Genomic DNA, 27341 nt, shown 5'->3' with positions numbered 1-27341 from the left:
TGACTTCAGACCCACAGCAATTTGGTTGACTCTTAAATACCCTCTGAATTAGCCCAGCAAGCCACTTGGTTGTATCAAACCGCTACAAAGTCATAAAAAAAAAATGGAACCCGACAGACCACCCAGCATCAACCTAGGCACCAGAAACGACAACGGTAATCTCAGCCTTGTCAACCCTGTAAACTCCTCCTTACTAACATCTGGGGGCCAGTGCAAAATTGGGAGAGCTGTCTCACAGACTAGGCGAGCAACAGCCTGACATAGTCATACTCATGGAATCCGATCTTAGAGATAATGTCCCAGACACCACCATCACCACTGGCAGGACAGACCCAGCAAAGGTGGCGGCACAGTGGTATACGGTTGGGAGGGAGTTGCCCTGAGCAACATTGACTCCAGACCCTATGAAGTCTCATGGCATCATGTCAAACATGGACAAGGAAACATCCTGCTGATTACCACGTGCTGCCCTCCCGCAGCTGATGAATCAGTGCTCCTCCATGTTGAACACCACTTGGAGGAAGCACTGATGGTAGCAAGGGCGCAGAATGTACTCTGGGCAGGGGACTTCAATGTCCACCACCAAGAATGGCTCGGTAGCACCACTACTGACCGAGCTGGCTGAGTCCTAAATGACATAGCTGCTAAACTGGGTCTGCAGCAGGTGGTGAGGGAACCAAAAAGAGGGAAAAACATATGTGACCTCATCCTTACCAATCTGCCTGCCGCAGATGCATCTGTCCATGACAGTATCAGTAGGAGTGACCACTGCACAGTCATTGTGGAGATAAAGTCCCGCCTTCACATTGAGGATACCCTCCATCGTGTTGTGTGGCACTACCACCATGCTAAATCGGATAGATTTCGAACAGGTGTAGCATCTCAAGGCTGGGCCTTCATGAGGCACTGTGAGCCATCAGCAGCAGCCGAATTGGACTCGAACAGAATCTGTAACATCATGGCCTAGCATATCCCCCACTCTACTATTACCATCAAGCCTGGGGATCAACCCTGGTTCAATGAAGAGTGAAGGAGGGCATGCCAGAAGCAGCACTAGGCATACCTAAAAATTAGGTGTCAACCTGGTGAAATTACAACACAGGACTATTTACATGCCAAACAGCATAAGCAGCAAGTGATAGACAGAGCTAAGCGATCCCACAACCAACGGATCAGATCTAAGCTCCGCAGTCCTGCCACATAGAGTCATGAATGGTGGACAATTAAACAACTCACTGGAGGGGGAAGCTCAACAAATATCCCATCCTCAATAATGGAGGAACCCAGCACATCAGTGCAAAAGATAAGGCTGAAGCATTTGCTACAATCTTCAGTCAGAAGTGCAGAGTGGATGTATCTCGGCCTCCTCTGGAGGTCCCCAGCATCACAGATGCCAGTGTTCAGCCAATTTGATTCACTCCATGTGATATCAAGAAATGGCTAAAGGCACTGGATACAGAAAAGACTATGGGCCCTGACAATATTCCGGCAATAGTGCTGAAGACTAGTGCTCCAGAACTTGCTGCGCCCCTAGCCAAGGTGCTCCAGTACAGCTACAACACTAGCATCTACCTGTCTGTGTGGAAAACTGCCCAGCTACGTCCCATACACAAAAAGCAGGACAAATCCAACCCGGCCAACTACCACCCCATCAGTTTACTCTCCATCATCTGTAAAGTAATGGAAAGGGTCATCAAGAGTGCTATCAAGCGGCACTTGCTTCGCGATAACCTGCTTACTGGTGCTCAGTTTGGGTTCCGCCAGAGCCACTCAGCTCCTGACCTCAGTACAGCCTTGGTTCAAACATGGACAAAAGAGCTGAAATCCTGAGGTGAGGTGAGAGTGACTGCCCTTGACATCAAGGCAGCATTTGGCCAAGCGTGGCATCAAGGGGCTCTAGCAGAACTGAAGGCAATGGGAATCAGGGGGAAAACTCTCCGCTGGTTGGGAGTCATACCTAGCACAAAGGAAGATGGTTGTGGTTATCGGAGGTCAGTCATCTCAGCTCCAGGACATCACAGCAGGAGTTCCTCAGGGTAGTGTCCTCAGCCCAACCATCTTCAGCTGCTTCATCAATGAACTTCCTTCCATCATAAGATCAGAAGTGGGGATGTTCGCTGATGATTGCACAATGCTCAGCACCACTTAAGCAGTCCATGTCCAAATGCAGCAAAATCTGGACACTATCCAGGCTTGGGCTGACAACAGGTAAGTAACATTCACGCCACACAAGTTGGAGATGGTCATTGCCTGACACAAGAGAGAACTCAATCAGAACCCCCTCATGTTCAATGGCATTACCATCACTGAATCCCCCACTATCAACATCCTGTGGTTTACCAATGAACAAAAACTAAACTGGATTAGCCATATAAATACTGTGGCTACAAGCGCAGGTCAGAGGCTAGGAATCCTGCGAGGAGTAATTCACCGCCTGACTCCTCAAAGCCTGTCCACCATCTACAAGGCACAAGTCAGGAATGTGACGGAATACTCTCCAGTTGCCTGGATAAGTGCAGCTCCACAACACTCAAGAAGCTTAACACCATCCAGGACAAAGCAGCCTGTTTGATTGGAACCATATCCACAAACATTCATTCCCTCCACCAGCAACACACAGTAGCAGCAGTGTGTACCATCTACAAGATGCAATGCAGGGATTCATCAAGGCTCCTTTGACAGCATCTTCCAAACCCAGGACCACTACCATCTAGAAAGACAAGGGCAGCAGATACGTGGGAACACCACCACCTGGGAGTTCCCCTCCAAGTCACTCAGCCCCATGACTTTATATTGCTGTTCCTTCACTGTCGCTAGGTCAAAATCCTGGAACTCCTTTCTTAACAGCATTGTGGGTGTACCTATACCACATGGATTGCAGTAGCTCAAGAAGGCAGCTCACCACTACCTTCTCAAGGGCAACTAGGGATGGGCAATATATGCTGGCCCAGCCAGTGAAACCCACATCCAATGAATGAATTAAAAAATAGAACACCCAGTTACATGGCTGTTGATGCAGTCTTAATCAATTACTTCCCAACAGAGACATAACCCTGTAGGAGCTCAGGCATAGACATACCCTAAAGTACATTTGAAAACATCATTGCATCATGACCCCTGTGCTATCTTAGCTTTGTATTGTCCAAGTCTATCTCCAAACCATGTAGTTTTGTATTGTGAAATTCAGCGTACCTCGATTTGATGTGCACGGGTAATCCTGTTCCGGTTTACATTTTCCCGAACCCTTTCACTCTGACGAGTCCTTGCTATAGCACGGGTTCTTCTGGCAGATGGACGTAACCGGGAAGTAGTGGGTTCTTGCGCTGCATCAGCAACAAGGAAGGCAACCTCTTCATCATCAATCTCAACATCTGCAAACAGAGGGAAACAGGGTCAGCAATTCCTCCTGTAACACCATTTCTGATGAGCTTTGTTCCATTCGCAAGTTTTAGTTTAGAGTAAGAAACAAGCCAGTTCGTTGTTCCATAGCCCAATGCACTGGTAGGCCCACCTGAAAGGACCTATATTCAGGCAAATTACATCTTTTAGGCAGGGAAAAGGTTCAAGAGCAATGATCAGTTAACTGGGACACAATCTGAACAACTTATATTTACATTGTTGCTTTACCATAGTCTAAAGCTTCCGGTAGTCTTATTGAGAGTACAATAGCACATTTATGATAAAGAGCATAATGCTACCTTTGTCCATCACAAATCCCACACAAAAAATCTAATGCAGCATAATTCAATACATGAACACCACAGCATCTATTATTCATTAATACAACCGAGTGTGTCGCAACACTTGATTTCTAAACGCATTTAAAAGCCCTTTGTCTAATAGACTAGGCTTGTATTCCCTTGAGTATAGAAAAATAAAGGGTGATTTAATTGAGTTGTTTAAGATGATTAAAGGATATGAAAGAAGATAGACAGAAATTATTTTGTCAGGTTGGAGTGGGGAGCCCTGAACAAGGAGGCAAAATCTTAAAATTAAAGTTAGGCCATTTGGGGGTAAAGAGGAAGCACTTCGTCATCCAAAGGGTGGTGGGAATCTGAAATTCAACCCTCTAGGAAGCTGTTACAGCTGGGAGTCAATTGAACATTTCAAAACGGAAATTGATAGATAAATGGAGTTAAGACATTGATCAACTATGATCTAATTGAATGGTGCAAGAGGCCCAAGGGGCTGAATGGTCTACACCTATATTCTTGTACATCTGAAATGGGAATCCATTAGAAATGCACCTCCATTTAGCTGTCATGTTTGTAAATAGTGATATTATTGGGTTTTCAATAGATAATTTTGCATGACATAGCCCCACTCCAGAGAATTCAGTCCATGATATTGGCTGACGCTGACTTTTAGTGCTAGCCGTGGATCAGTGGGTAGCCCTCTTGTCTGTGACTCAGAAGGTCATATGTTCAAGCCCAACCTCGCAGACATGAGCACAAAATTCAAGGCTGATATTCCAGTGCAGTACTAAGGGAATGCTGCACTGTCTGAAGTGCTGGCTTTCAGATGCAGACTTTAAACCGAGGTCCACTTCTGGTGGACGTAAATATAACAGTACTTTTCAAAGAACACTAATGTTGCCTCCAGTGACCTGACCAATATTTATCCAACAATCGACATCAGTAAAATGGATTATCTAGTCAGTTATCTCAATGTGGACCTTGTGTGTACAATGGCTCCATGTTTCCATACATTATAGCTATGGCCACACTTCAGACATACTTAACTGGCTGTGAAGCACTGTGCTGAAAAGAGCGATATTACTCTCAGTTCTTTCTTTGCTAAAATAGCAGCATAGGCACATGGGGTATATAAAAGGGTTAGATCTACTTGCAATTACAAACTCTGGCCACTGCCAATCACTGTGGAGTAGCATAAATGTGATTCCAGCCAGCTACATAACTGGCAAAGTTTCTAAGTAAAATTAAAATCTTTTACAATTTTGTCCTGTCTGGTGGCTGCTGCCCAAGACTTTCCATTACAACCTCCTCTACTTCTCCGCTCCTTGTCTCCAAACAGCTTCATCCCACAGGCCTCTTCCAGCTGCCTGCAGCCTAACTGCCTCCCCCTGGTAGAATGCTTGCTGCTGCCAGATTGAATGCCCCACCACTGCCAGCTAACTCACGTGTAAGGCTCTGCCACTGCCACCCTCCTCTGCTGACCACCCACCCATCCTTAAAGGTCTGTGACCACTGAACTCCTCCACATTACAGGCTCTCGGACTGTCAGTCCAGCACCACAATCAGTCTAACACTATGGGCAGAATCTTCTGTTCTCCCGACGTCACCGCGCATCATTCCGATCGCACCAGAGTTGGCAACGCGCCTGCCGAACTGTCAAAAGCCTGTAAAGGCCATTAATAAAGTAATTGACCAATCTGACAGGGCTGCCCGTCCAACCTTAAAGCTGGTTGGCAGGTGAGGAGCCCAGGCAGCTTTTGCATTTTTCATGAAACCTCATCCACAGGTGAAATGAAGTTTCATGAACAGTTAATAAATTTTTTTTTTTAACATTTCATAAACATGTCCCAGCTCATGTGACACTATCTCGTGAAGGGACATGTGTAAGTAATTTTCAACTTTCATTATTTTAAACTTTGAACCTGAAGTTAATCTCCCTGAAGCAGCTTCGTGCCTCAGGGAGATTTCTACGCTCTTTTGCGCACATGTGCGAAAGAGAGCAGGCCCTGACTCTCCCTCCTCCCCCCGTCTGCACAGGTAGCACTGAGCACTACTGGGCGCGCAACACATTGTGCGGGCCTTAAATGGCCCGCCCATGTAAAACGGCAGCAGGCAGCTGATCGCGTGTGGTGATCAGCTCCGTGCCTGCCCACGCCCGTGCCCGACCGGCCTGCCCGACGGGGAGAAAATTCTCCCCTATGGGCTGAAACTTCCAACTAGCATTGGAAAGTACGGCCTCGCAGGAATTAGATGAATAAACGTACGCTTAACTGGCCTTGAAAATTACGCTGACCTTTCCATTCGATGGAGCTGCTCGGGGCCTGCATCAAAAGACTCCTCACAGACCCCAGCAAAGTGTAGTTCCAACAGTTTCAATGATGCCACATCCCCTTTTTTACGGCACTTGCTGCCGTAAAGCAGGTAAGTTTAAAGGATCAGCGAAATTGACAGGCCGGGGAGAAATGTCTAAGTGGATAGGATTTGGGGGGTGGGGAGGTGTTGGTGGGGATCGGGGGGGTCCAAAGGTTTTTGGGGGAAGGTGGGGGGATGTCCATGAAGAGGCGGGGGGGGGGGAGGTGTCAGAGCTCAGGGGGGTTGGAGGTCAGTGATCAGAGGTCCAGGTAGGGGAAAGGTGGGGGCATGGGGGGGCAGTGTTGGTGTTGGGGGTTTGGACAAACCCCATAAGGGTCAGGGATGCAGGAAGTCCCGTGGCGTCAGTCTGAGTCTTTACACTAACTAGCCAGAAGTTATAAGAGGTTCTAATTCTTCTAACTTTTTCTGAGTAACTATTGGTGTAAGGCATATATATATATATATATATATATATATAGTGTGCACAGATATCAACTCAGTTATCAAACTTAAAGTACTTAAAAAGGCAATTTTCCCCCAAATATAAATCACATGGCTAATTTTTTTTACCATCTGTGGGATTGTTAACAGCACATTCTGGACAAAACCATTCTTCTACTGGAACAGTATCAAGGGCGGGAGTGAGACAATCCAAATGGTATCTAAAAAAAATGGAGACAGTTTGAATCAGCAAAAAATGCTCATAAGTGAGAACAGTTAAGAAGCAAACACAAAAGCAGAACTTTAAAGAATTAAAATGTAAGCACCAAATGTTTTCCAGCGAGCCTGTTACTTCCAATACAGAGCTATAGAACTTGCTTCCAACAACTTGAAGCTGTTATTATCTATATTCGTCACTGGGGACTCCAATGGAAGAAAGACAGAACTGAACCTACACAATTGTGAAGCCCACTCAATTAGCACTGAAAAACGCAGTGGTTCAAGAATGGCAGTTAGGGATAGGCAATAAATACTGGCCTAGACAGCGACGCCCACATCCCATGAATGAAATAAAAATGATAAAAGGGCCATTTCACCCATCTAGTCCATTCCCCTGAATCGACTCTCCATTCAGGGTACTAAACAAATGGTTAAAATCTCCAGGATGTGACTTGAAGGAGCTGTTATTATTTATATTAATCACTGGGGACTCCAAGGGAAGAAAGACAGAACTGAACCTACATGACTGTGAAGCCCACTCAATTAACACTTTCAGCTTCCAGCTCACCACCTAGGACAAGGGCAGGGGGCACATGGAGACATCATTACCTCCAAGCCACACATCAGCCTGACCATCGCTGGCTCAGAATCCAGAACTGCCTACATGGAAGCACAGTGGAAACACCTTTGCTACAGTCGTTCAAGAAGGCTCTTAACACCACCTTCTCAAAAGAAATTAGAAGGGGCAATAAACACCAGCTTCACCAACAATGTCCACATCCTAAGAATTATTTTTTAAAGACATGATTTGAGTTTAACTAGCAGCATTTAGAAAGTGGTCATCCATCAGCTGAATATAAAACAAATCAGTGTTGGTCATACAGTGTCTGATGAACCATGTCTACAGTTGTCAGGGTGTGAAGGAAAGGAGGCAGTTTTCATAAATCATAAAAAGCAGCCCCCATTAGGCAAGTGTTCCTCAGTGATGTTCAGGCAGATTCTGCAGGCACCTTTCAATCACCCTTTTCCCAGCTGTTACTCTAACTCATTTTAAGACAGGTGATTGTCAGGAGATGATTCCTTTTCCTGGATGAAACTTGGAAAAGGAATCATCAAGATATCAAGAGATATGGAGCAAATGGAGTTGAGGTACAAATCGACCATGATCTAATTGAATGATGAGTGAGGCTTGGAGTTGAATTGCCTCCCCTTTTGGGGTGGGTGAGTGAAGCTTTCACTCCCTAGTCACTTCAGATTTGTTAACTCAAACTCTTAAGTTCTCTTTTTTTGATATAATGCCACATTTTACTAAGATGGGTTATGTTTTGAACTGTCTCTTTAATATATGGTAAAAATGGAGTAATGAAGAGTCACATGATCTGCTTTGAGTTCTGCCCTAAGACTAGAAGACTGGTTACCACGGGGATCAGGGGACCAGGTCGAGTGCTATTGAAATACAAGTGCCAGGTTTTTGTTCTTGTTTTTTCAGACTTTCGGCCTCAGAGACTTAGAACAGGAACAGAGAGAGTGGGGGAGTCCGGGATAGAGACAACAGCAATTGCGAGCAGCAAGGAATAGGCTGTTCTGTGGTAATTACCAGGCAGAATGCTGGTGGCAGCAAGTCTTCTAATCAAGGAGAAGGAACTGGCAGGAAGTTAAGAACTCTGAAAGATTCATCCTGGTGTAGCAGGGAGAAGGAATCATTGAGGTGAGCTGTGCTGCTGGAGGTTAGTTTGGGATTTCTTGGAAAAAGGGCAAGGACCTTTGATGGCCAATGGATGTTACAATTCAGTGAAAGGGGGAGAAGCAAGCCTATTGGAAGCTGGGTGTAACTTTGAACTGGGTCCTGTAAAGACTGTAATCCTGTGGAGGGTATGCCTTAATGTATAACTGCGGTGTGGGGTTATCGGTCAAGTTAAGAAACTGACGAGAGATATGTTTTTGATGCTGCTTTTACTTCGTTTGCTACAGTAAAGATCTTAAAACTTGAAATTTTGTTGTGCAATTCTTTTAGGTCAGTCACTGGGAATTCAAATATCCTTTTCAAAGCTATTGGTCTCTAAAGGGATTGTAATATATTCCACGGTGAAAGCTATTAGCTCCAAATTATCCTTGCCTCTCGTCATGATGCCACCATCTCAATCTATTCCCTAATGAAAAACCAGCCAGTTCTCTCAACTTAACTCTGTTTCACATGTTGAACGATATAATTCTTTGCTCTCGATGAACTCACCCAATGTATTAAAATATGAGTAAACCTCCACAATAACAATACCTTCATTTTAAATTCGTCACTTTATGTCCCCTTTATTTTGCAACTTCAAAGATAAAGTTTTATAAATGTTTGAAGCAAATACAGGGTTCTGAGAGAAAAAGACATACAGTAGCACAAGTTGAGGACTGCTCGAACATTAAACCTGTACAGACTAGATAGGCTGAATGGTGGTCTTCTGTGTGGAAATTCCACTGGTTCCACAATAACTCCTTATATTCAAATTGGTGCACATGTTGGGATTCCCACTGTACTGAATTTCACCCCACCTACATTGCCCCAACTGATTTCACATTACAAATAATAAATGTATGTGCCTGTGCAGAATCTCGCAGCAGTGCAGTGGCCCAAACAACAGTGTTTCCATTATCAGGCAGAGCAGTTTCTCCAGTGTCAGAGAATGCTGACACACAGCATGATAGGGCTGCATGGATAGGTTACATGATCAGACCATTGACATCCAAGAAATGAGGAAAGGGGTATGAATATCTCCTGTCTCTATTCGCAATGCAGTCATGGCAGTGCTGAAATGTAAAAGGATGTTAGACAGAAACATAGAAGATAGGAGCAGAAGTAGGTCATTTGGCCCTTCGAGACTGTTCCACTATTCAACATGATCATAGCTGATCCTCTATCTCAATTCCATACTCTCGCTCTCTTCCCATACCCCTTGATGCCTTTACAGTCTAGAAATCTATTTCCTTCTTAAATATATTCAGTGACCTGGCCGCCACAGCCTTCTGTGGTAGAGAATTCCAAACGTTCGCCACCCTAAGTGAAGAAGTTTCTCATCTCAGTCGTAAATGGCCTACCCTGTATCCTGAGACTCCTCGATCTAGACCCCCTCAGCCAGAGGAAACATCATCCCTACATCCAGTCTGTGCAGCCTTGTCAGAATTTTGTACAGTTCAATGAGACCCCTTCTCATTCTTCTAAATTCCAGTGAATGCGGGCTGAGTTGACCCAATTTGTCCTCGTACAGGAACCCTGCCTTCCGAGGAATCAGTCCGGTGAACCTTTGCTGTACTCCCTCTACAGCAAGTATATCCTTTCTTACGTAAGGAGACCAAAACTGCACACAATACTCCAGGTGTGGTGACACCAAGGCCCTGTACAACTGCAGTAAGACATCCTTGTTCCTGTACTCAAGTCCTCTCACAATTAAGGCCAACATACCGTTTACCTTCTTAACTGCTAGCTGCACCTGTATGCTTGCTTTTAGTGATTTGTTTACAAGGACACCCAGGTCCCTTTGTACATCAACATTTCCCAATCTACCACCATTGAAATAATACTTTGCCATTCTGTTTTTCCTACCAAAGTGGATACTTTCACACTTATCCACATTATACTGCATCTCCCATATATTTGCCCACTCACTCTAAATCGTCTAATTGTCTAAATTGCCTTGAAGCCTCTTAACATCCTCCTCACCACTCATATTCCCACCAAGTTTTGTGTCGTCAGCAAACTTGGAAATATTACATTTGGTTCCCTCATCTAAATCATTGATATATATATATTGTGAATAGCTGGGGCCCAAGCACTGATCCCTGCAGTGCCCCACTAGTCACTGCCTGCCACTCAGAAAAAGACCCATTTATTCCTACACTTTGTTTCCTGCCTGCTAACCAATTCTCAATCCATGCCAATATATTACCCCCAATCCCATGTGCCTTAATTTTGCACACTAAGCTCTTGTGTGGGACTTTATCAAGAGCTTTCTGAATCCGAATGCACCGCATCCACTGGTTCTCCCCAAATCCACTGGTTCTCCCTTATCTACTCTGCTAGTTATATCCTCAAAAATCTTCAGTAGATTTGTCAAACATGATTCCCCTTTCATAAATCCATGTTGACATTTTCTAAGTGCCCTGTTACCACATCCTTTATAACAGACTCGAGCATTTTCCCTACTACAGATGTTAAGCTAACCGGTCTGTAATTCCCTGTTTTCTCCCTCCTTCCTTTTTTAAATAGTGGGGTTACATTTGCCACCCTCCAATCTGTCGGGACTGTTCCAAAATCTACAGAATTTTGGAAGATTACAACTAACGCATCCACTATTCCCATAGCCACCTCCTTTAGTGCTCGGGGATGTAGATTATCAGGCTGTGGGGATTTATTGGCTTTCAGTCCCATTAATTTCTCCAGCACAATTTTTTTAGTAATACTAATTTCCTTCATTTCCTTCTTCTCACTAAACCCTTCGTTCCCTAGAATTTCTGGGAAGTTATTTGTGTCTTTCTCTGTGAAGATATCAAAAATACATTGTGGTTCATTACTTGTCGCTCAGTTCAGTCATTTTCAATTCTCAGAGTTTATCACTGCAAAATATATGGGTGAAATTTTAAGATACTTATAAGACTCCAAAATGAACAGAAGACCAATGATTATAGTTAAAAAGGAAATGCCAAAAAAATACTTTTAACATATAAACCAGGGATTTTCACCATTCATCATTATTGCCATCTCATAACATCAAAAGTTATCTGAAGACACTCAGTTATCCCATTTCTTTTGAGTAAAAATGCTGCATGGTATTTCCCAGATTATTTTCCTCCATTAAAATCTTAAGATGGGGACACTAATTCTCAAACAGCACAAACCTCAACTGAGCAAGCCTCATTTGGAGTACTGCATTCATTTTAGGGTATATTGGTCTTTGAGGAGGTGCGGCATGGATTCTGCAGAACAATAACAGAGCTAAAAGGCTTAACTTACGAAGATAGATTGCTGAAACTGGGCTTGATTCCTTTGAATATGGGAGGTTAAGGAATGATCTAATTGAGGTACATATGATGATTTAAAGGAGTTATAGATCGGAGAGAGGGAGATGATTTTCTCTGGTGGACGAATCCAGAACAAGGCAGCATAACCTTAAAATTAGAGTTCAGACACTCAGGAGTAATGTCAGGAAGCACTTCCTCAAAAGGTAGTGCAAATCTAGGTCTCACTCCAGCAAAAAGGCTTCTGAGGCTCTGGGTCAATTGAAAATTTCAAAACTGCAATCAATAGGTTTTTGTTGAGGCAAGAGTATTAAGAATAAGTGGGTGAAATTTTGAGCTGGGTGAATGGAAATAAAATACATGTCAGCCAAGATCCCAGTGAATAGTGGGTCAAGCTTGACAAGCTAACTGTCCTACGTAACACTTTTTGGACACTATGGGAATCAAGGGAATTGGGGTTAAAGCGGAAAAGTGGAGATAAGGTCGATGATCAGCTGCACTGTATCACCTGTTAAGACACGTCACTATACTGTATCTGCATTACCCTGCTTGACACATCACTTTACTGAATCTGAAACTCAGGCACTCAACTATGCTGTATCTGTGTTACCCTGTTAGATAGGCCACTGTACTGAATCTTTTAGACACATCACTGTACTTTATCTGTGTTACCCTGTAGATACTTAGCTTCAACTTAGTCATTGAATCATAGAATGGTTACAGCACGGATGGTAGCCACTGAACCCCCATCGTGTCCGTGTCGCCTCTCTGCAAGAACTTAACTCGTCCCACTTTCCACCCTTCCCCCATGGCCTTGCAATGTTTCTCTCTTCAGATGCTTATCCAATTGCCTTGAAAGCCTTGATTGAATTGGTCTCTACCACTTAGGGAGAGCACTCCAGATTCTAAGCACATGCTGCAAAAAAAAAAAAAATTTCCTCATGTGTCAAAAGAATTAATGACAGATCACCTTAAATCAGTGTTCTCTGGTTCTTGAACCTTCCTCGAGGGGAAACAGTTTTTCTCCATCTATTCTGACCTAGTACCAACCTCTGGGAAGCTTTACTGTATTACTTTTCTCCAGTCCCAGTCAGCTGTATATTTTGGAAACACTTGAAGGTTTAGCACTCAACAACATCAAATTATTTAAATAGCGCCTTTAACATAATAAAACATCTGAAGGCATTTCACTGAAGCATTATAAAACCAAAAATGCCACCGAACCACATAAGGAGATATTAGGTCGGTTGATCAAAGCTTGGGTATAGTTTAAGAAGTGCTTTAAAAGGAGGAAGGTGAGGTGGAGAGGTTAAGGGAGGGTTTTCCAGAACTTAACCATATGACAACCGAATTTACAACTACTAATGCTGAAGAGACTAATATCAGGGAAGTACAAGAGGCCAGAATTTTAAAATCAAGACACTGCTTGACCGGGAGCCAATGCAGGTCAGCGAGCAGAGGGGTGACAGGGGAATAATACTTGGTGTGAGTGAAGACATGAGCAGCAGAGTTTTGGATGACCTCAAGTTTTCAGAGGGTAGAATATGGAACACCAGCCAGGAGTGCATTGAAATTGTTAAGTTTAGAGGTAATGAAGGCATGAATAAGGGTTTCAACTGCAGATAAGCTGAGACAGAAGGGGGTGAAGTTGGGCAATATTAAGGTGGTGAAAAAGTGAAAGCATGATGAGATCAGAAGCTCATATCAGGGTCAAACGTGACACCAAGATTGTGAAGACTGGTTTAATCTCAGGTAATCACAGGGAAATGGATGAAGTCAGTAGTTAGGGAGCGGAGTTTGGAGTGGGGACTGAAACAATGACTTAATGGTTTAAACAGCAAAATATTTAATTTCAGCGATATTACACATTCACGGGATGCAGGCATTGCTGGTAAGGAAAGCATTTATCGTCTGGCTCTAAGTGCCCTCAAGGTGGTGTTGGTGATCCATCTTCTTGAGTGCAACAGAATAGCTTTCTGGACGATTTTAATGGACAGTTAAGAGATAGAGGGTGGATAGGTCTGGAAAGCACTGCCTGAAAGGGTGGCATTTAAAATGCACTTGGATATACATCTGAAGTGCTGTAACCTGCAGGGCTATGGACCAAGAGCTAGAAAGATGGATTAGGCTGGATTTTCAGTAAGCACTGACACCAAGGATGAATAGCCTCCTTCTGTGTCGTAAATGTTTCTAAGTTTCAACCACAGTGCTTGGATCTGGAGTCACATGTATGCCAGACTGGGGTACAGGTAGCAAGTTGCCTTCCCTTAAGGACATTAATGAACCACATCAGTATTTACAACAATTCAGTAGTTTCATGGTCATCATTACAGGTACGACTTTTTATTGTTTGATAAATTCAATTGAAGTTCCCCAGCTGCCATCGTGGGATTTGAGCTCATTTTCTGAAGCATTAGACATCACCTCTAGATTACTAGACCAGTCTGTTATGATCCTTGGCCAGACCCCCAGGTTTTTGGTAAGATTCAATTAAGGACCAATAATGTTTTGTTTTAAATAGACAAAATATAAAATTCAAGACACTTACTAAGTGAATAAAGCCACAAGATTCCACGGGTTTTGAACAAACAAAAATAAACTTTACTATACAAGGTCATAAATATAAAACAATTTACAATATCTATCTTATTGTATAACATTCAGGATTAATGAGGTGCATTTGAATTAACAGGCAAACTGTAGTTGAACATACCATTCTGTACAATAAATGGCAAATGGGACCAAGGCAGAGTCCATGAATTTCTCAACACCCACCCAGACATCAGTAACGCTGTGAGTCAAACAATCCCACTGAAGCTCTGCTTCTCTCTCTCACGAAGAATTCCAGTTTTCACCTTTGAAGATCTAATCTGGGAATTCTTTCCAAAAGTCACTCCAATTTGGACAGTATCAACAATGGCCCATCTCAGAGGGTTTCAATCTCGTCTCCCAAGATTCCGTTCCCCTGGATTCCCAAGTCTGCACTCAGGCACCAACTCACAAGCACAACTTCAGATCTTCGGCTGCGACGAGCAGAACACCACTGCTCCTCAGGGGTATCTTTGCCCCAGTGGCTCAGAGCATAGAGTCACCAACCTTTGGCTGCCTTCTTGGACCGTCAGGGTTTCTCTTGAACCCTCTTCAATTACCAGGACTTCCCTTGAGCCTTCTTCACTTAAAGTCCGTTACCCACAGCCCTTTCCCTATTTGGAGCCTTTTTCCTCTACTCTTTTTTAACTGAACTGGGACTTCTCCCTGTCCCTCTCCCTTTAGGACCTTTCCCTGTCCCATGCCTGGAACACCACTTTTTGGTGGCACTCCATTCCCGGTCACCTGGCCCAGATTTTCACGCCATTTTTCTACTGGCACTGGCGCACTGGGCCCAAAGAACGTAAAAACACTGTACATGTGTAGCCTGCTCCCTGCCTGCGCATGCAGAGAAGCTCTGAGGCCCATTGGGAGTTGAAGTTCCTGACCTCCACTCTCAACATTTTGGTAAGTTTGACTTTCAAAACAAATCACATAGCCACTATGTTAACATACCCCACCTGGATAATGGATGATAACCCTTGGAAAACTTACTTCCTAAGACAACATCTATTGTAAATTTTCAGCTTCTTTGATAAATCAAATTAACCTCAATATTACATCATATCATATACACAGACAAACACATATACATTATATAGATATTTCTATCACAGAATTGTTTTGCCCATCTTCTTCAAGTTACAGCTTTCCCCATCACTGTATCTGCCATGATCTTGTAGATTATGTTTTCCCCAAAAACATCACAATGAGAAGTCAGAAAGGTTGCACCAGGGTATATTGGCCTCTGTGAAATTACAGAAAAACCTTTCAGTAAACCCTTGCTATAAACTAGTAACTGTTTACATAAAAATATACAGAGGAAGAAAAAAAAAAGTTTGCACATTTTAATTTTTTTGGGGGACAGCAAAACTCAGGCTTTCATCTTATATTTCTAAAAATTATGCAAAACCTCATGCAATTGACAGTTCCCTGCTGTAAAATTGAACCGGCTCACTCCATGTGACAACCTCCCATTCACACACCAATCTATATTGAAAATCATGCACTTGCACACACTTCCTATTGTTTGTTAATTATAAATTCCCATTTTAACTTCCCAAGTACATTTTTATAATGGCACCTGCCCACGTAAACTTATCACACTGTAATCCCTTCTTTTGCCCTCAGTGGACTGAAAATAATCACTCCGCAGAGTGCAATAACAGCATGGCAAGTTTACATAGCAGTTTTCTTTATAAAATGTGTCAGAAGAATTTATCATGAAAATGCCCAAAGGATTGCAGAATTTTTTAAAATGGGGAAACATTATTTTAACTCAAACTATTCCAGATGTAACGACCGCCCTCCCCACTCCAACATCTGACACCACTTCAACTGAAAATTACATTAGGCTTTGAATTTCCATGTATAACGCCATTGCAGATCAACTAATAACCCATTGGAAATCAAATATATCCTGGCATTCCCTAGTGGCAAATTTCCATTCCTGCTGCAACAATTTTAGTCATGCTTCTTAGCTCAACATTGTGACAATGAAAACACTGTAATCAGTCAGAATGAGAATTTCCCATGTAAACAAGTCACGGTGGTACTGTAGTTGCAGGCTGTAGCCAGTAGGGTGGCATTGTTGCCTCAGCACATCATGTTTCATTGCATTCCCTGACCAAGCAGCAACTGACAACCTTCTCATGATTCATGTGTGTGCTTCTAAGGAAAGGGATAATTCAATTGTCTGGTGATCGGCATATTAACTTTTAGCTTATGCCTGTCAAATGGGCTTCAACATTCACTCAGTCAGTGGGAATTAGAACTTACCAGACAAAGACGTTTAGCTGAAAAGGGTTCATTCAGTCACAAGCTTCCTTGTTCTGGCCCCCTAGATCCCTCAGCTGACCTCCCAGGAGACATCTTCCAAGGCCAAGTGAAAACGTCACCTGTAGGGGCCCCTAATTCATTAATCTCTCAGTAACTGTCTCCAGTTGAATGATTTGACAGTTTAATCAAGGTGAAGCTAGTTGGGAAATTATTCTTTTAAAATTATGGTTATCAATGAGCAAGAGCAGCTAATTGAATAAACTGATGCTATGGAACATGTGCATGCTCACATAGCTGGGTTCAGACAGAAGTATAAAAGGATTATTAATTCAATGAGGCCTGATCAGTCACGAACCCTAAGGTCGATAACAGTAATGTGAATTTTCAGGGAGATACCTTGAGAGTTCACCAAAGTGCTGCTAAATTTGTGTGTAATTATTATCAAATAACAATTATCACTATATGTTTAATATTCTGACCAACTATATGTTTAATATTCTGACCATCAGCAATTTGAACCCTATTATTTTGAGGAGGAACTTCTAAGCTTAGAAGAAAGGAATCCCATCCTCTAGCATGTTCACTAGCTGAAGCAGTGCTGCAACAAATACTACACAAAGATAATATAAAGATCAAACAACAGAGAACAGGGAAAAAAGTGGCTCCCCAGAACTAACAGTTGTAGATTTTCTTTCCAATATAGTGCTAATGTTCGGATATGCCAAAGATCAGATAATAGGTTGTCATTATAATAAAAGCAATTTGAATTACCACTGTTTCCAAGCACAGTTTTAGGTTATCACGTTTAGCTGGTTACATACCCCGAATCACAACCATCACAGAGGAGAAGGCTATCTTCCCGGTCACTTCGTCCACACACCTCACAGTTTGTCACATCCTCTTCCTCCTCTTCATTGCCTTTATCAGGGTTCTGGAGTGGAATCTTCAAAAGAAATGTGAGTAGTTAAATGTTTGATGATCTAAAGATACCATCTTTACCTCCTGCTTCAACAACACCAGACATCTGATACCTAGGAAGATTAGGAAGAGCCACGGTGTGATTCCCATTCAATTGAGTTTGGCTGTTAGTGGGCCTGTTCTCAATGCGAGGTCACAGTTGGCAGTAAAAACAAGGAAGTGCATTAGATACTTGCATAATATAAGCAAGGATAGGTTCAACAGGCCTTGCTACCCCAGGGGTCATTGTTAGGCACTTGTGTTAGGTACAGCCAAGCACACCCCTATGCCTGGTAAAGCAGGATCACCTATGATGCCCTCAGGAAATTCACTGTCCAGGATCATATACAGGGAACTGACATTTGTGCAAAGCGTCAGAGGTTCCTGGCACATAGGGCACTGTCAGTAACCCAACCCACCCCCAATTCCTAATCACATCACCCTGATCCCTAGCAGGAGGGGGAAAAAGAAACATCTTCCTGATTTTATGCAAACATACTTATACTACTCTAATGAACAGTTTTCTTTCCAACTCACCTTCTTTAAAACTGTCCCTCCAAAATGTGTGCGAACACAGATGTGTTTGAAGAGGATTCGATCAACAGGGCATGAATTGGCATTCTGTTTGAGAAATAAACATTTTATAAACTATCATTGCAATTCCTTTTTCTTTGCAAAATTGTGAGTTAATCAATCTGCTTTGGAATTTTATGACTGAACTTAACGGTGGCTATCACTATATGGCAGCTGGCTTTAAAAGGGCCTGTCAATATCTGCACTTCCAGCATGTGGGAGGTAAAGTAAGATAGAATTTGCATTTATATAGCTTCTTTTATGACTTCAGAATACCCCAAAGTGCAGTCACTGTTGTAATATAGGAAATGCAGCAGCCAATTTGCACACAGCAAGCTCCCATAAACAGCAATGTGATGATCAGATCATATGCTTTAGCAATGGTGATTGAGGGATAATTATTGGTCACGATAACAGGGGGGAAATCCCCTGCTCTTCTATGAGTTGTGCTGTGGAATTCTGCATCCAGCTGAGGGGACAGGCCCTGTTTAACATCTCATTTGAAAAACCACACGTTTAACAGTGCACTGAAGTGACAGGCTGGTTATGTGCTCAAGCACTGAAGTGGGTAGTGAAACTACAATCTTCTGACTCAGAGGCAAGAGTGCTCCCCACTAAGACATGGCTGACATTCTCAACCCGAAGGGAAATACTACTGCCATATCTCTTTCAAATCATTACGGATACAAAAAAGCAGAGAGCAGTGAAGAACAGTCATTTTTCAGGCTGAAAATAAATATACAGTGCTGCTCACCAGGGCTTCATTTGGGGAACAATGCTCTTTTTGATATATATTAATGGTCAGGACTTGAGTATACAGGGCATGACTTCAAAGTGTGCAGATGACACAAAATCCAAAAATGTATGAGCAATGAGGAGGATAATTAACAACCTCACAGAATATAGATAGAATGTTGAAAAGGCAAACAAAAGGTAAGTGAAATGCAATGCAGAAGTATGTGAAGTTATCTTTTTAACTCTCTCAAGGGATGTGAGCATTGCTGATAAAGCCAGCGTTTATTGCCTATCCTTAATTGCCCTTGTGGTGGTAGTATGCCTCCTTCTTGAACTGTTGCAGTCCATCTGGTGCAGGTACACCCACAGTGCTATTAGAAAGGGGGTTCCAGGATTTTGACTCAGTGACAATGAAGGAACAGTTCAAAGTAGTTCAAAGTAAGGATGATGTGTGGTTTGGAGGGAACTTGCAGACAGTGATGGTCAATGGCAATCCCCAGGATGTTACTGGTTGGGGGGCGGTGTTTGCAATGGTAATGCCAATGAACATCAAGGGCGGTGGCTGAACAAGTTGATAAAATTGTTTTTAAAAAATACAGAAAATTAGGCTTTGTAGAAGAATAGAGTGTAAAAAGCAAGAAAGTTATGCAAAACTTAATAAACACTTGTCAGGCCCCAGCTAGAGTAATGTGCAAAATTCTGGGCACCACAACTTAAGAAGGTCCTGGAGAGAGTGCAGGGATTTAACAGAATAGTGCCAGGTTGAGGACTTTAGTTATTTGGAGAAATTGGGGTTATTCTCTTCAGAGCCAGGAAAGTTACAAGTAAATTCGTTTTTAGAATTATGAGGGGATTTGACAGAGTACATACAAACATACGAATTAAGAGGAGTGACCACTCGGCCTCATGAGCCCGCTCCGCTATTCAATAAGATCACAGCTGATCTGAATAACCTTAACTCCACATTCCCACCTATCCCTGATAACCTTTCACCCCCTTGCTTATCAAGAATCTATCTAGCTCTGCTTTAGAAATATCCAAAGACTCTGCTTCCACCACCTTTTAAGGGAGAGAGTTCCAAAGGCTCATTACCTTCAAAAAAGTAAAAGTCTCCTCATCCCAGTCTTAAATAGGCCACCCCTTATTTTTAAGCAGTGAGCCTTGGTACTAGGTTCTTTCAGAAGAGAAAACATCCTTTCCACATCCACCTTGCCAAGGCTCCTCAGGATCTTATGTATTTCAATCAAGTCACCTCTTACTCTTCTAAATTCCAGCAGATACAAGCTAGCGTGTCCAACCTTTCCCCATAAGACAACTTGCCCATTCCTGGCATTAGTCTCGTAAGCCTTCTCTGAACTGCTTCCAATGCATTTACATCCTTCTTTAAATAAGGAGACCAATACTGTAAACAGTACTCCGGATGTAGTCTCATCAATGCCCTATACAACTGAAGGATAACCTCCCTACTTCTGTATTCAACTTCCCTAGCAATAATCGATAACATTCTATTCATTTTCCTAATTACTTGCTGTGCCTTTTGCAATTCATGTTCTAGGATACCCAGATCCCTCTGCAATCTCTTATCATTTAGACGACATGCTTCTTTTTTATTATTCCTACCAAAATAGACAATTTCACATGTTCCCATATTATACTCCATTTGCCAGGTCTTTGCCCACTCACTTAATCTATCTATATCCTCTTGTAGCCTCATGTCCTCTTCACAACTTACTTTCCTACCCATCGATGTATCATCCACAAATTTAGTGACCATACCTTCAGTCACTTCATCCAAGTCATTTATATAAATTGTAAAAAGTTGAGGCCCCAGCATAATCTCTGGTACTCGTTACATCTTGCCAACCAGAAAATGAGCCATTTATGCCTGTTGTCTATTTCCTGTTAGCTAACCAACCTTCTGTCTATGCTAATATGTTACTCCATTCACCATGGGCTTTTATTTTCTGCAAATGTGATACCTTATCAAATGCCTTATGAAAATCTAAATACAGTACATCCACCAGCTCCCCTTTATCCACAGCACATGCTACTTCTTCAAAGAACTTCAATAAATTGACTAAACACGATTTTCCTCTCACAAAACCATGTTGACTCTGCCTGATTACCGTGAATTTATCTAAATGCCCTGCTCTAACAACTTTAATATTAACTTCTAACATTCTTCCTATGACAGATGTTAAGCTAACTGGCCTGTAATTTCCTGCTTTCTGTCTCCCTTTCTGAATAAAGGAGTTACATTTGCTATCTTCCAATCTAATGGAAGCTTCCCCGAATCTAGGGAATTTTGGAAAATTAAAACCACATCAACTATCTCACCAGCCACTTCTTTTAAGACCCTAGGATGAAGTCCATCAGGACCCGGAGACTTGTCAGCCCGCAGCTCCAACAATTTTCCCAGATAGGAAGCAGTGGGCTGAACAGCCTCCTTCTGTGCAGTATGATTTTATATTCTTCAGCGGTTGTCTCACTGAGGTGCAGTCTCAGTGAAAGCAAATTAGGGATCGATTCATTAATAGTAGAAATTTAAAATCGTTCAATAGACTACAATGCTTTGTTCGCAGCACTCACCTTTGCCCATTCGAGGATACAATCAAGGCAAAAGTAATGTGCACAGCTTTCTGGAGTTCCAATTGCCTGATCCCGGAAAGTATTCAGACAGATCGGGCAGTTTTCAGCCTCCTCATCAGAGTTGCTTCCCCACTTCCCTCCAGAACTGGCCTTCTCTGTGTCGTCTCCTTCAATTGCCCCATCATCATCATCATTGTCTTGGGACAAAAGAAAAATTGATTTTTTTTTCATAAATTCAATGGCATTTCCACTTATCGCCCTCCGCTTGTAAACCCGAATTATAAAAAAGCATGACTGTGGATCAGAGTTTACAATGTAAATTTATATAGTGTCTTTAACATAGTAAATCATGCCAAGGTGCTGCACAGGAGTATTATCAAAACAAATACAAAAGCAAAATAGTGGATGCTGGAAATCTGAACTAAAAACAGAAAATGCTGGAAATACTCAGCAAGTCTTACAACATCTGTGGAGAGAAACAAAGTTAACGTCTCAGGCCTATGGCCATTTATCCTGTCGTTTGTTCTACAGATACTGCCAGACCTGCTGGGTATTTTAGCATTTTCTGCTTTTATTATCAACTCTGAAACTGAGTTATATTACGAGGCTTTAGGGCAATGAGCAAAAGCTTGGTCAAAGAGGTAAGTTTTAAAGAACATTTTAAAACAGGAGAATTAGTTAGGAGAGGTTCAGGGAGGAATTTCAGAGTTTAGGTCCTGGCAGTTGAAGATATGCCCACCAATGGTGGAGCGATGAAAACTGGGGATGAACAAGAGGCCAGAATTGGAAGAATGTGGAGATCTCAGGTTGCTGTAGGGCTTAAGTAAGTTTTTATAGAGATAGGGAGAGGTTAGGCCATGGTATCTGAACGTAAAGATGATCATTTTAAATTCGAGACATTGGCAGGAGCCAATGTAGGGTCAGCGAGCACTGGGCAGTGGATTTATGGGGCTTGGCACAAGTTTGGATGTAAGGCAGCAGAGTTTTACATTAGCTCAAGTTACAGAGGGTGGAAGATGGGAGGCCAGCTAGGAGACCTAGTTGAGTCTAGAGATAATAAACACATGATTGAGGGTTTAATGGGCAGGACTGAACAGCAACATAAGCAAATTACACTGGGATAATGCTACAGGCATTCCAACGTACAGCAGAGAAAAGAAATGCATGTAAAATCCTCCACATTGGAAACATTTCAAAAGGGAATTGGATTAAAAACTTAAAAATGAAATCACAGCAAGACAATGTGGAAAGAGCACGGAAATGGAGCTAATTGGATAGTTCTTTCCAAGAGCCAGCATTGGCACAATGGTCTGAACAGCCTCCTTCTGTACAGAATTTACGCTGGGATAATGGAGCAAGATTAGCAATCCATTCAAATAATAGAAATTTAAAAGTGGAAAGTAGTTAAAAGTATAGTATACAGATTCTAGCTTGAAAAAAGACTTAAGAAACTGCAGTAATACCCACAAGAGCAGAAAAGGCTAGGGGGAGATTTAATAAGAGGTTTTTAAGATTGTAAATAGTTTCGATAGAGTGCAAAAGGAAAGTGAGCTTCCTCTAGTTTGTGGTATAAGTAACTTGAAGATGTGTAGTGATGATTGCTCTTGCTTTTGGTGCACTTGATCAAAGTATGAGCTGGTGAGTAAAGACAGCTGTTATTGTAATAAGGTCAGCACTTAAGATGCTACAACTGGCAATTTAGAAATCAAAATGGTTAATTGTTATCAAATTTTTGGCCATTTTAAACATGGATGTTTTATGTGGTAGGGGCTGTCTAGAATAACACGGAATACCGAGGCATTGATTGGCACAATTTCCACCCACTCCATGCTGTAGGGTCCTGCACCATTAAATACCTGGTCTGTGTTATGTTGTCCATTTGCAGCTTGGGTACAACTGGCTTAAGAATCTACAAGTTAGGACAAGGAGGGAGAGAGAGAAAAAAAACATTGCCTAGAGTTCCTGAATCACCACCCAGTGATCTCTACCAGCAGAGGATACCCACATATGGTCACACACAAATAGATAAGCACAGGAACAGGCTTAGTTGTGTTGGTCCTGTTCACTATGCAATTTATATGTAGCAATGGCTATTTAGTTGAAGCACCAAAGGGCACCATTACCAGTGATACCAGTTTTTATAGGAATCTAGCATTCAGGGCGGGAGGACTGAGGAGAAAATTTCCTCTCAAGCTCAGTCATGAGATTTTTTTTAAATGTAGATTTTACAAGAGCAGTAATGCACCTGAACAATGCTTGGTCCTATAGATTTTAAATCTCTTCAGGATTAACAGTTTTTAACTCAGATCAATTATGAAGTAGGCACTAGTGAACTCAACTGGATCAAGTCTTACAAGGTAGTAAACCAATACTATACCTTCCTCTGCCTCCTCATCTTCATCCCCTTCGTCATCCTCGTCACCTTCCTCATCATCTAAGTCATCATCTTCTGCCTCTTCTCCATCTTCATCATCATCATCGTCTGTACCATCCTCATCTACATCATCTTCGCTACCAGATTCCTCTAACAAAAGAACACACGTTCAGAGTTTTAAAAACACGCCTGAGGTTAGACTTTCGCTCCATCCTTCTTTGGGAATGGGGACATGTCATTATCCACTACTTGTGTGAAAACTGCAAAGCTCACTGGCAATACTCAAACCGAAGGATTAAGGCACCTCAAGATTGTAAGCTTAGAACAGGCCATATGTCTAAGAGCCCAGTGGATGGCAAAATATTCCAGTCAGATATTACAGTAAATTTCATACATATTTCAAGTTAGACTCAGTCAATCAATAAAAGCTATAGTGGTCAATGTCATGGATGAGAGACTATAGTTATGAGGACAGGATGATTTACTGAAACCGAAACATTTTACAGCACTAAGAGGCCAATAGGCTCAACAAACATCTTGAGAGTAACAATAAGGGGAGAACAAATGCACTAAATAGTGAAACTTTAAAAAAAAAAGAGCTGTTAGGATGAACTGGTAAAGATATAAAACAAATACTGTATATTTTTGGAATAAAAAAATACTAGAATTGCATGTGCTGAATAATTTCAGATATTTCAGCTTATATTTAAGAAAGTCAACAAGTTATAGGCACAAGGGCAGACCAGGAGGCTATTTAGACTCTCTAGCCTGTTCCACCATTCAATGGGCTCAGGGCTGATCTGCAACCTAGCTCCAAATGCCTTTACCCTATATTATCCCTTACCCGGAACATAGGAACAGGAGTTGGCCATTCAGCCCATCGAGCCTGCTCTGCCATTCAACTAGATCATGGTTAATCGTCTACCTTAATACCTTTGTTAGATTTTTGTTATCCAATCTCAGTTTTAAATTTAACAATTGATCTAGCATCGATTGCCATTTATAGAACAGAATTTCAAATTTCTGCCATGCTTTGCAGATATAAGTTTTCCTAATTTCTCTCCTGAAAGGTTTGGCTCTAACTTATAGATTACACTTTCTAGTCCTAGACTCCCCAACAAGCAGAACCAGTCTCTATCTACCCTATCTGCTCCCATTACTATCTTCAAAACTTCAATCAAAGCAACCCTTAACCTTTTAAATATCAGGGAGTACAATCCTTGTTTGGATCGTCGTTTCTTGTAATTTAATCCTTCGAGTCCAGGTATCATTCTGGTAAAGCTGCACAGCACTCCCTACTAGGCCAATATATCTTTCCGAAGGGGTGGTGCCCATAACTGCTCACTGTATCCAGGTGTGGTCCAACTAGGACTTTCTATTGCTGCAGCCTGACTTTTACTTGCGTTCTAGTCCTTGAGATATAAAGGCCAGCATCCCATTAGCCTTTTTGAATATTTTCTGTACTTGTTCATGACATTTTAATGATCTATGTAGCTGGACCCGAAGTCTCTTTGGACCTCCACTGTTTCTAGCTTTTCACTTAAGAACATAAAAAATAGGAGCAGCAGAGGGCCATATGGCCCCTCAGGCCTTTCTCCAGCATTGAATAAGATCATGGCTATTCTGAGTGTGACCTTAACTCCACCTGCTAATAACCCCTCACTCCCTTGTAGATCAAAACAATGTCTAACTTAGCCTTGAATAGGTTCAATGAGCCAGCATTCACTGCTCTCTGAGGTAGAATAATTCAAGGATCAACCACCCTTAGAGAAGAAATTCCTCACCTCTACCTTTAATAGGAGACCCCTTATTTTTAAAACTGTGCCCCCTAGTTCTAGATTCCCCTATGAGGGAAACATCCTCTCAGCATTTATCCTGTCAAGCCCTCTCAGAATCTTACGTGCTTCAATAAGATTACCTCTCATTCTTCTAAACTCCAGTGAGCAAGGCGCAAACTGCTCAATTTTTCCTTATTACACAACCCCTTCATCTCAGGAATCAACCTAGTGAACCTTCTTTGAATTGCCTCCAACGCAAGTATATTCCCCCTTAAATAACAAGTCCAAAATTGTACGCAATGCTCTGTCTGGTGCCACCAATGCCCTATACAATTGTAGCAAGACTTCCATATTTTTAAAGTCCATCCAGCTTGCAATAAAGGCCACATTCCATTTACATTCCTAATTACTTGCTATACCTGCATGCTCAGTTTTTGTGATTCATATTTACCATTTAGGAAGTACAATGTTCTATCCACTTTAGGTCCAAAGTGGTTGACTTCACAGTTACCTGCCTGAAATCCATTTGCCATAGTATTGTCCATTCACCTAATCTGTCATTATCTCTTTTGCAATGTTATGCTTCCACTGACATTGCTTAAAAAACCACCTAGCTTTGTGTCAACAGCAAATTTAGCTATGAGACTTTCTGTTCCATCAAAGTTGTTAATAAATATATTATGATCATTATTAGATAACTGCTCATGCACCATTAGGCTGTTAACCAAGTCTGGCTCATTATTCAATGCAAAATTTAATTTGCCTCTTGTTGGCTGTAGGACATCTTATTGCAGAAAGTTACCCCAAACAGACACAATACTTCTTTTGAGAAGTGCCAATCTGCTCATCCCAATATTTATGAAAGTTATAACCCCCAATAAAAGCACTCTGTTGTTGCTATCTGCTTGTCAGATCTCTGCTTTTATATAATCTACCATTTCAGAGCTACTATCAGGAGGCCTGTACATAATTCCGACTACAGTTTTAAATTGTTTTATTTTTCTTAATTCTACCCATAAAGTTTCCACTGCCTGCTTACTTCTCATTGTATCATTGTTTGCCATTGAAGTGATTTCATCCTTAATCACCAAGTTAGCACTCCTACCATTTTCCCCATCTTCCCTATGGACCTTAAAACCTGAGCATCTTGCAGACCATCTCAGTAAAGGCTACCATGTCACACCCTCCAAGCTCAATTTCTGCCTGCAATTCAATCAATTTGTTGCATTTACTCTGTTTTTATATAAGAATGCATAGTTGGGCCACCTTTCATTCTGCTCTAATGTTTGACTCATGTTTCTTATTTCTCTATTGTGGATTAATCACTTTACATATTTTAACTTTCCCTTTATCTATAACACCTAAAGCACAATTTCTGACTGTTATTCTATTCTCTTCCTTGATGCTGGTTTTCGATCTATAATTTACACTATCTTTTCCACCCGAGCCCTGCCCTCCATTTAAACTTCTTGTGACCACTATTTATTCTTTCCATTAGGACCTTATTCCCAGCCAAATTTAGGTAGAGCTGGACCCAGCAGCACATTTTCTGGCCCAGTACTGATACCAGTGTCCCATAAAATCAAATATCTCTTTCCAACACCACTCCTTCAGCCACATGCTCACCACCCTAAGCTACTTATCCCCACCTTAATTTGCATGTAGCTCAAGTACACAGAAATTCTTGAGGCAATTCAGCCCTCTGTGTCCGTGTTGACTGAAAAAAAGTCATCCAGTCTAATCCCACCTTCCAGTTCTTGG

At 42.0% G+C, this 27341-nt stretch overlaps 1 protein-coding gene across 3 annotated transcripts in view; it reads right to left on the bottom strand.

The window, feature by feature from the left end:
• The window catches only part of phrf1 (PHD and ring finger domains 1), a 97311-nt gene that overhangs the window by 49294 nt on the left and 20676 nt on the right, over positions 1-27341 (bottom strand). For all 3 annotated transcript variants that reach the window (XM_041198081.1, XM_041198083.1, XM_041198082.1), the window contains exons 3-8: positions 23806-23952; positions 21429-21625; positions 18069-18152; positions 17396-17517; positions 6618-6709; positions 3193-3371 (exon numbers count right to left, since the gene is read on the bottom strand). In XM_041198081.1, the coding sequence (XP_041054015.1) occupies positions 3193-3371; positions 6618-6709; positions 17396-17517; positions 18069-18152; positions 21429-21625; positions 23806-23952 (821 nt within the window). The remainder of the gene's footprint in view (positions 1-3192; positions 3372-6617; positions 6710-17395; positions 17518-18068; positions 18153-21428; positions 21626-23805; positions 23953-27341) is intronic.

The sequence above is a fragment of the Carcharodon carcharias genome, chromosome 10 (genome assembly GCF_017639515.1).
Source record: "Carcharodon carcharias isolate sCarCar2 chromosome 10, sCarCar2.pri, whole genome shotgun sequence".
NCBI classification, from domain to species: Eukaryota; Metazoa; Chordata; class Chondrichthyes; order Lamniformes; family Lamnidae; genus Carcharodon; species Carcharodon carcharias.
This window is presented reverse-complemented; position numbering and strand designations above follow the sequence as displayed.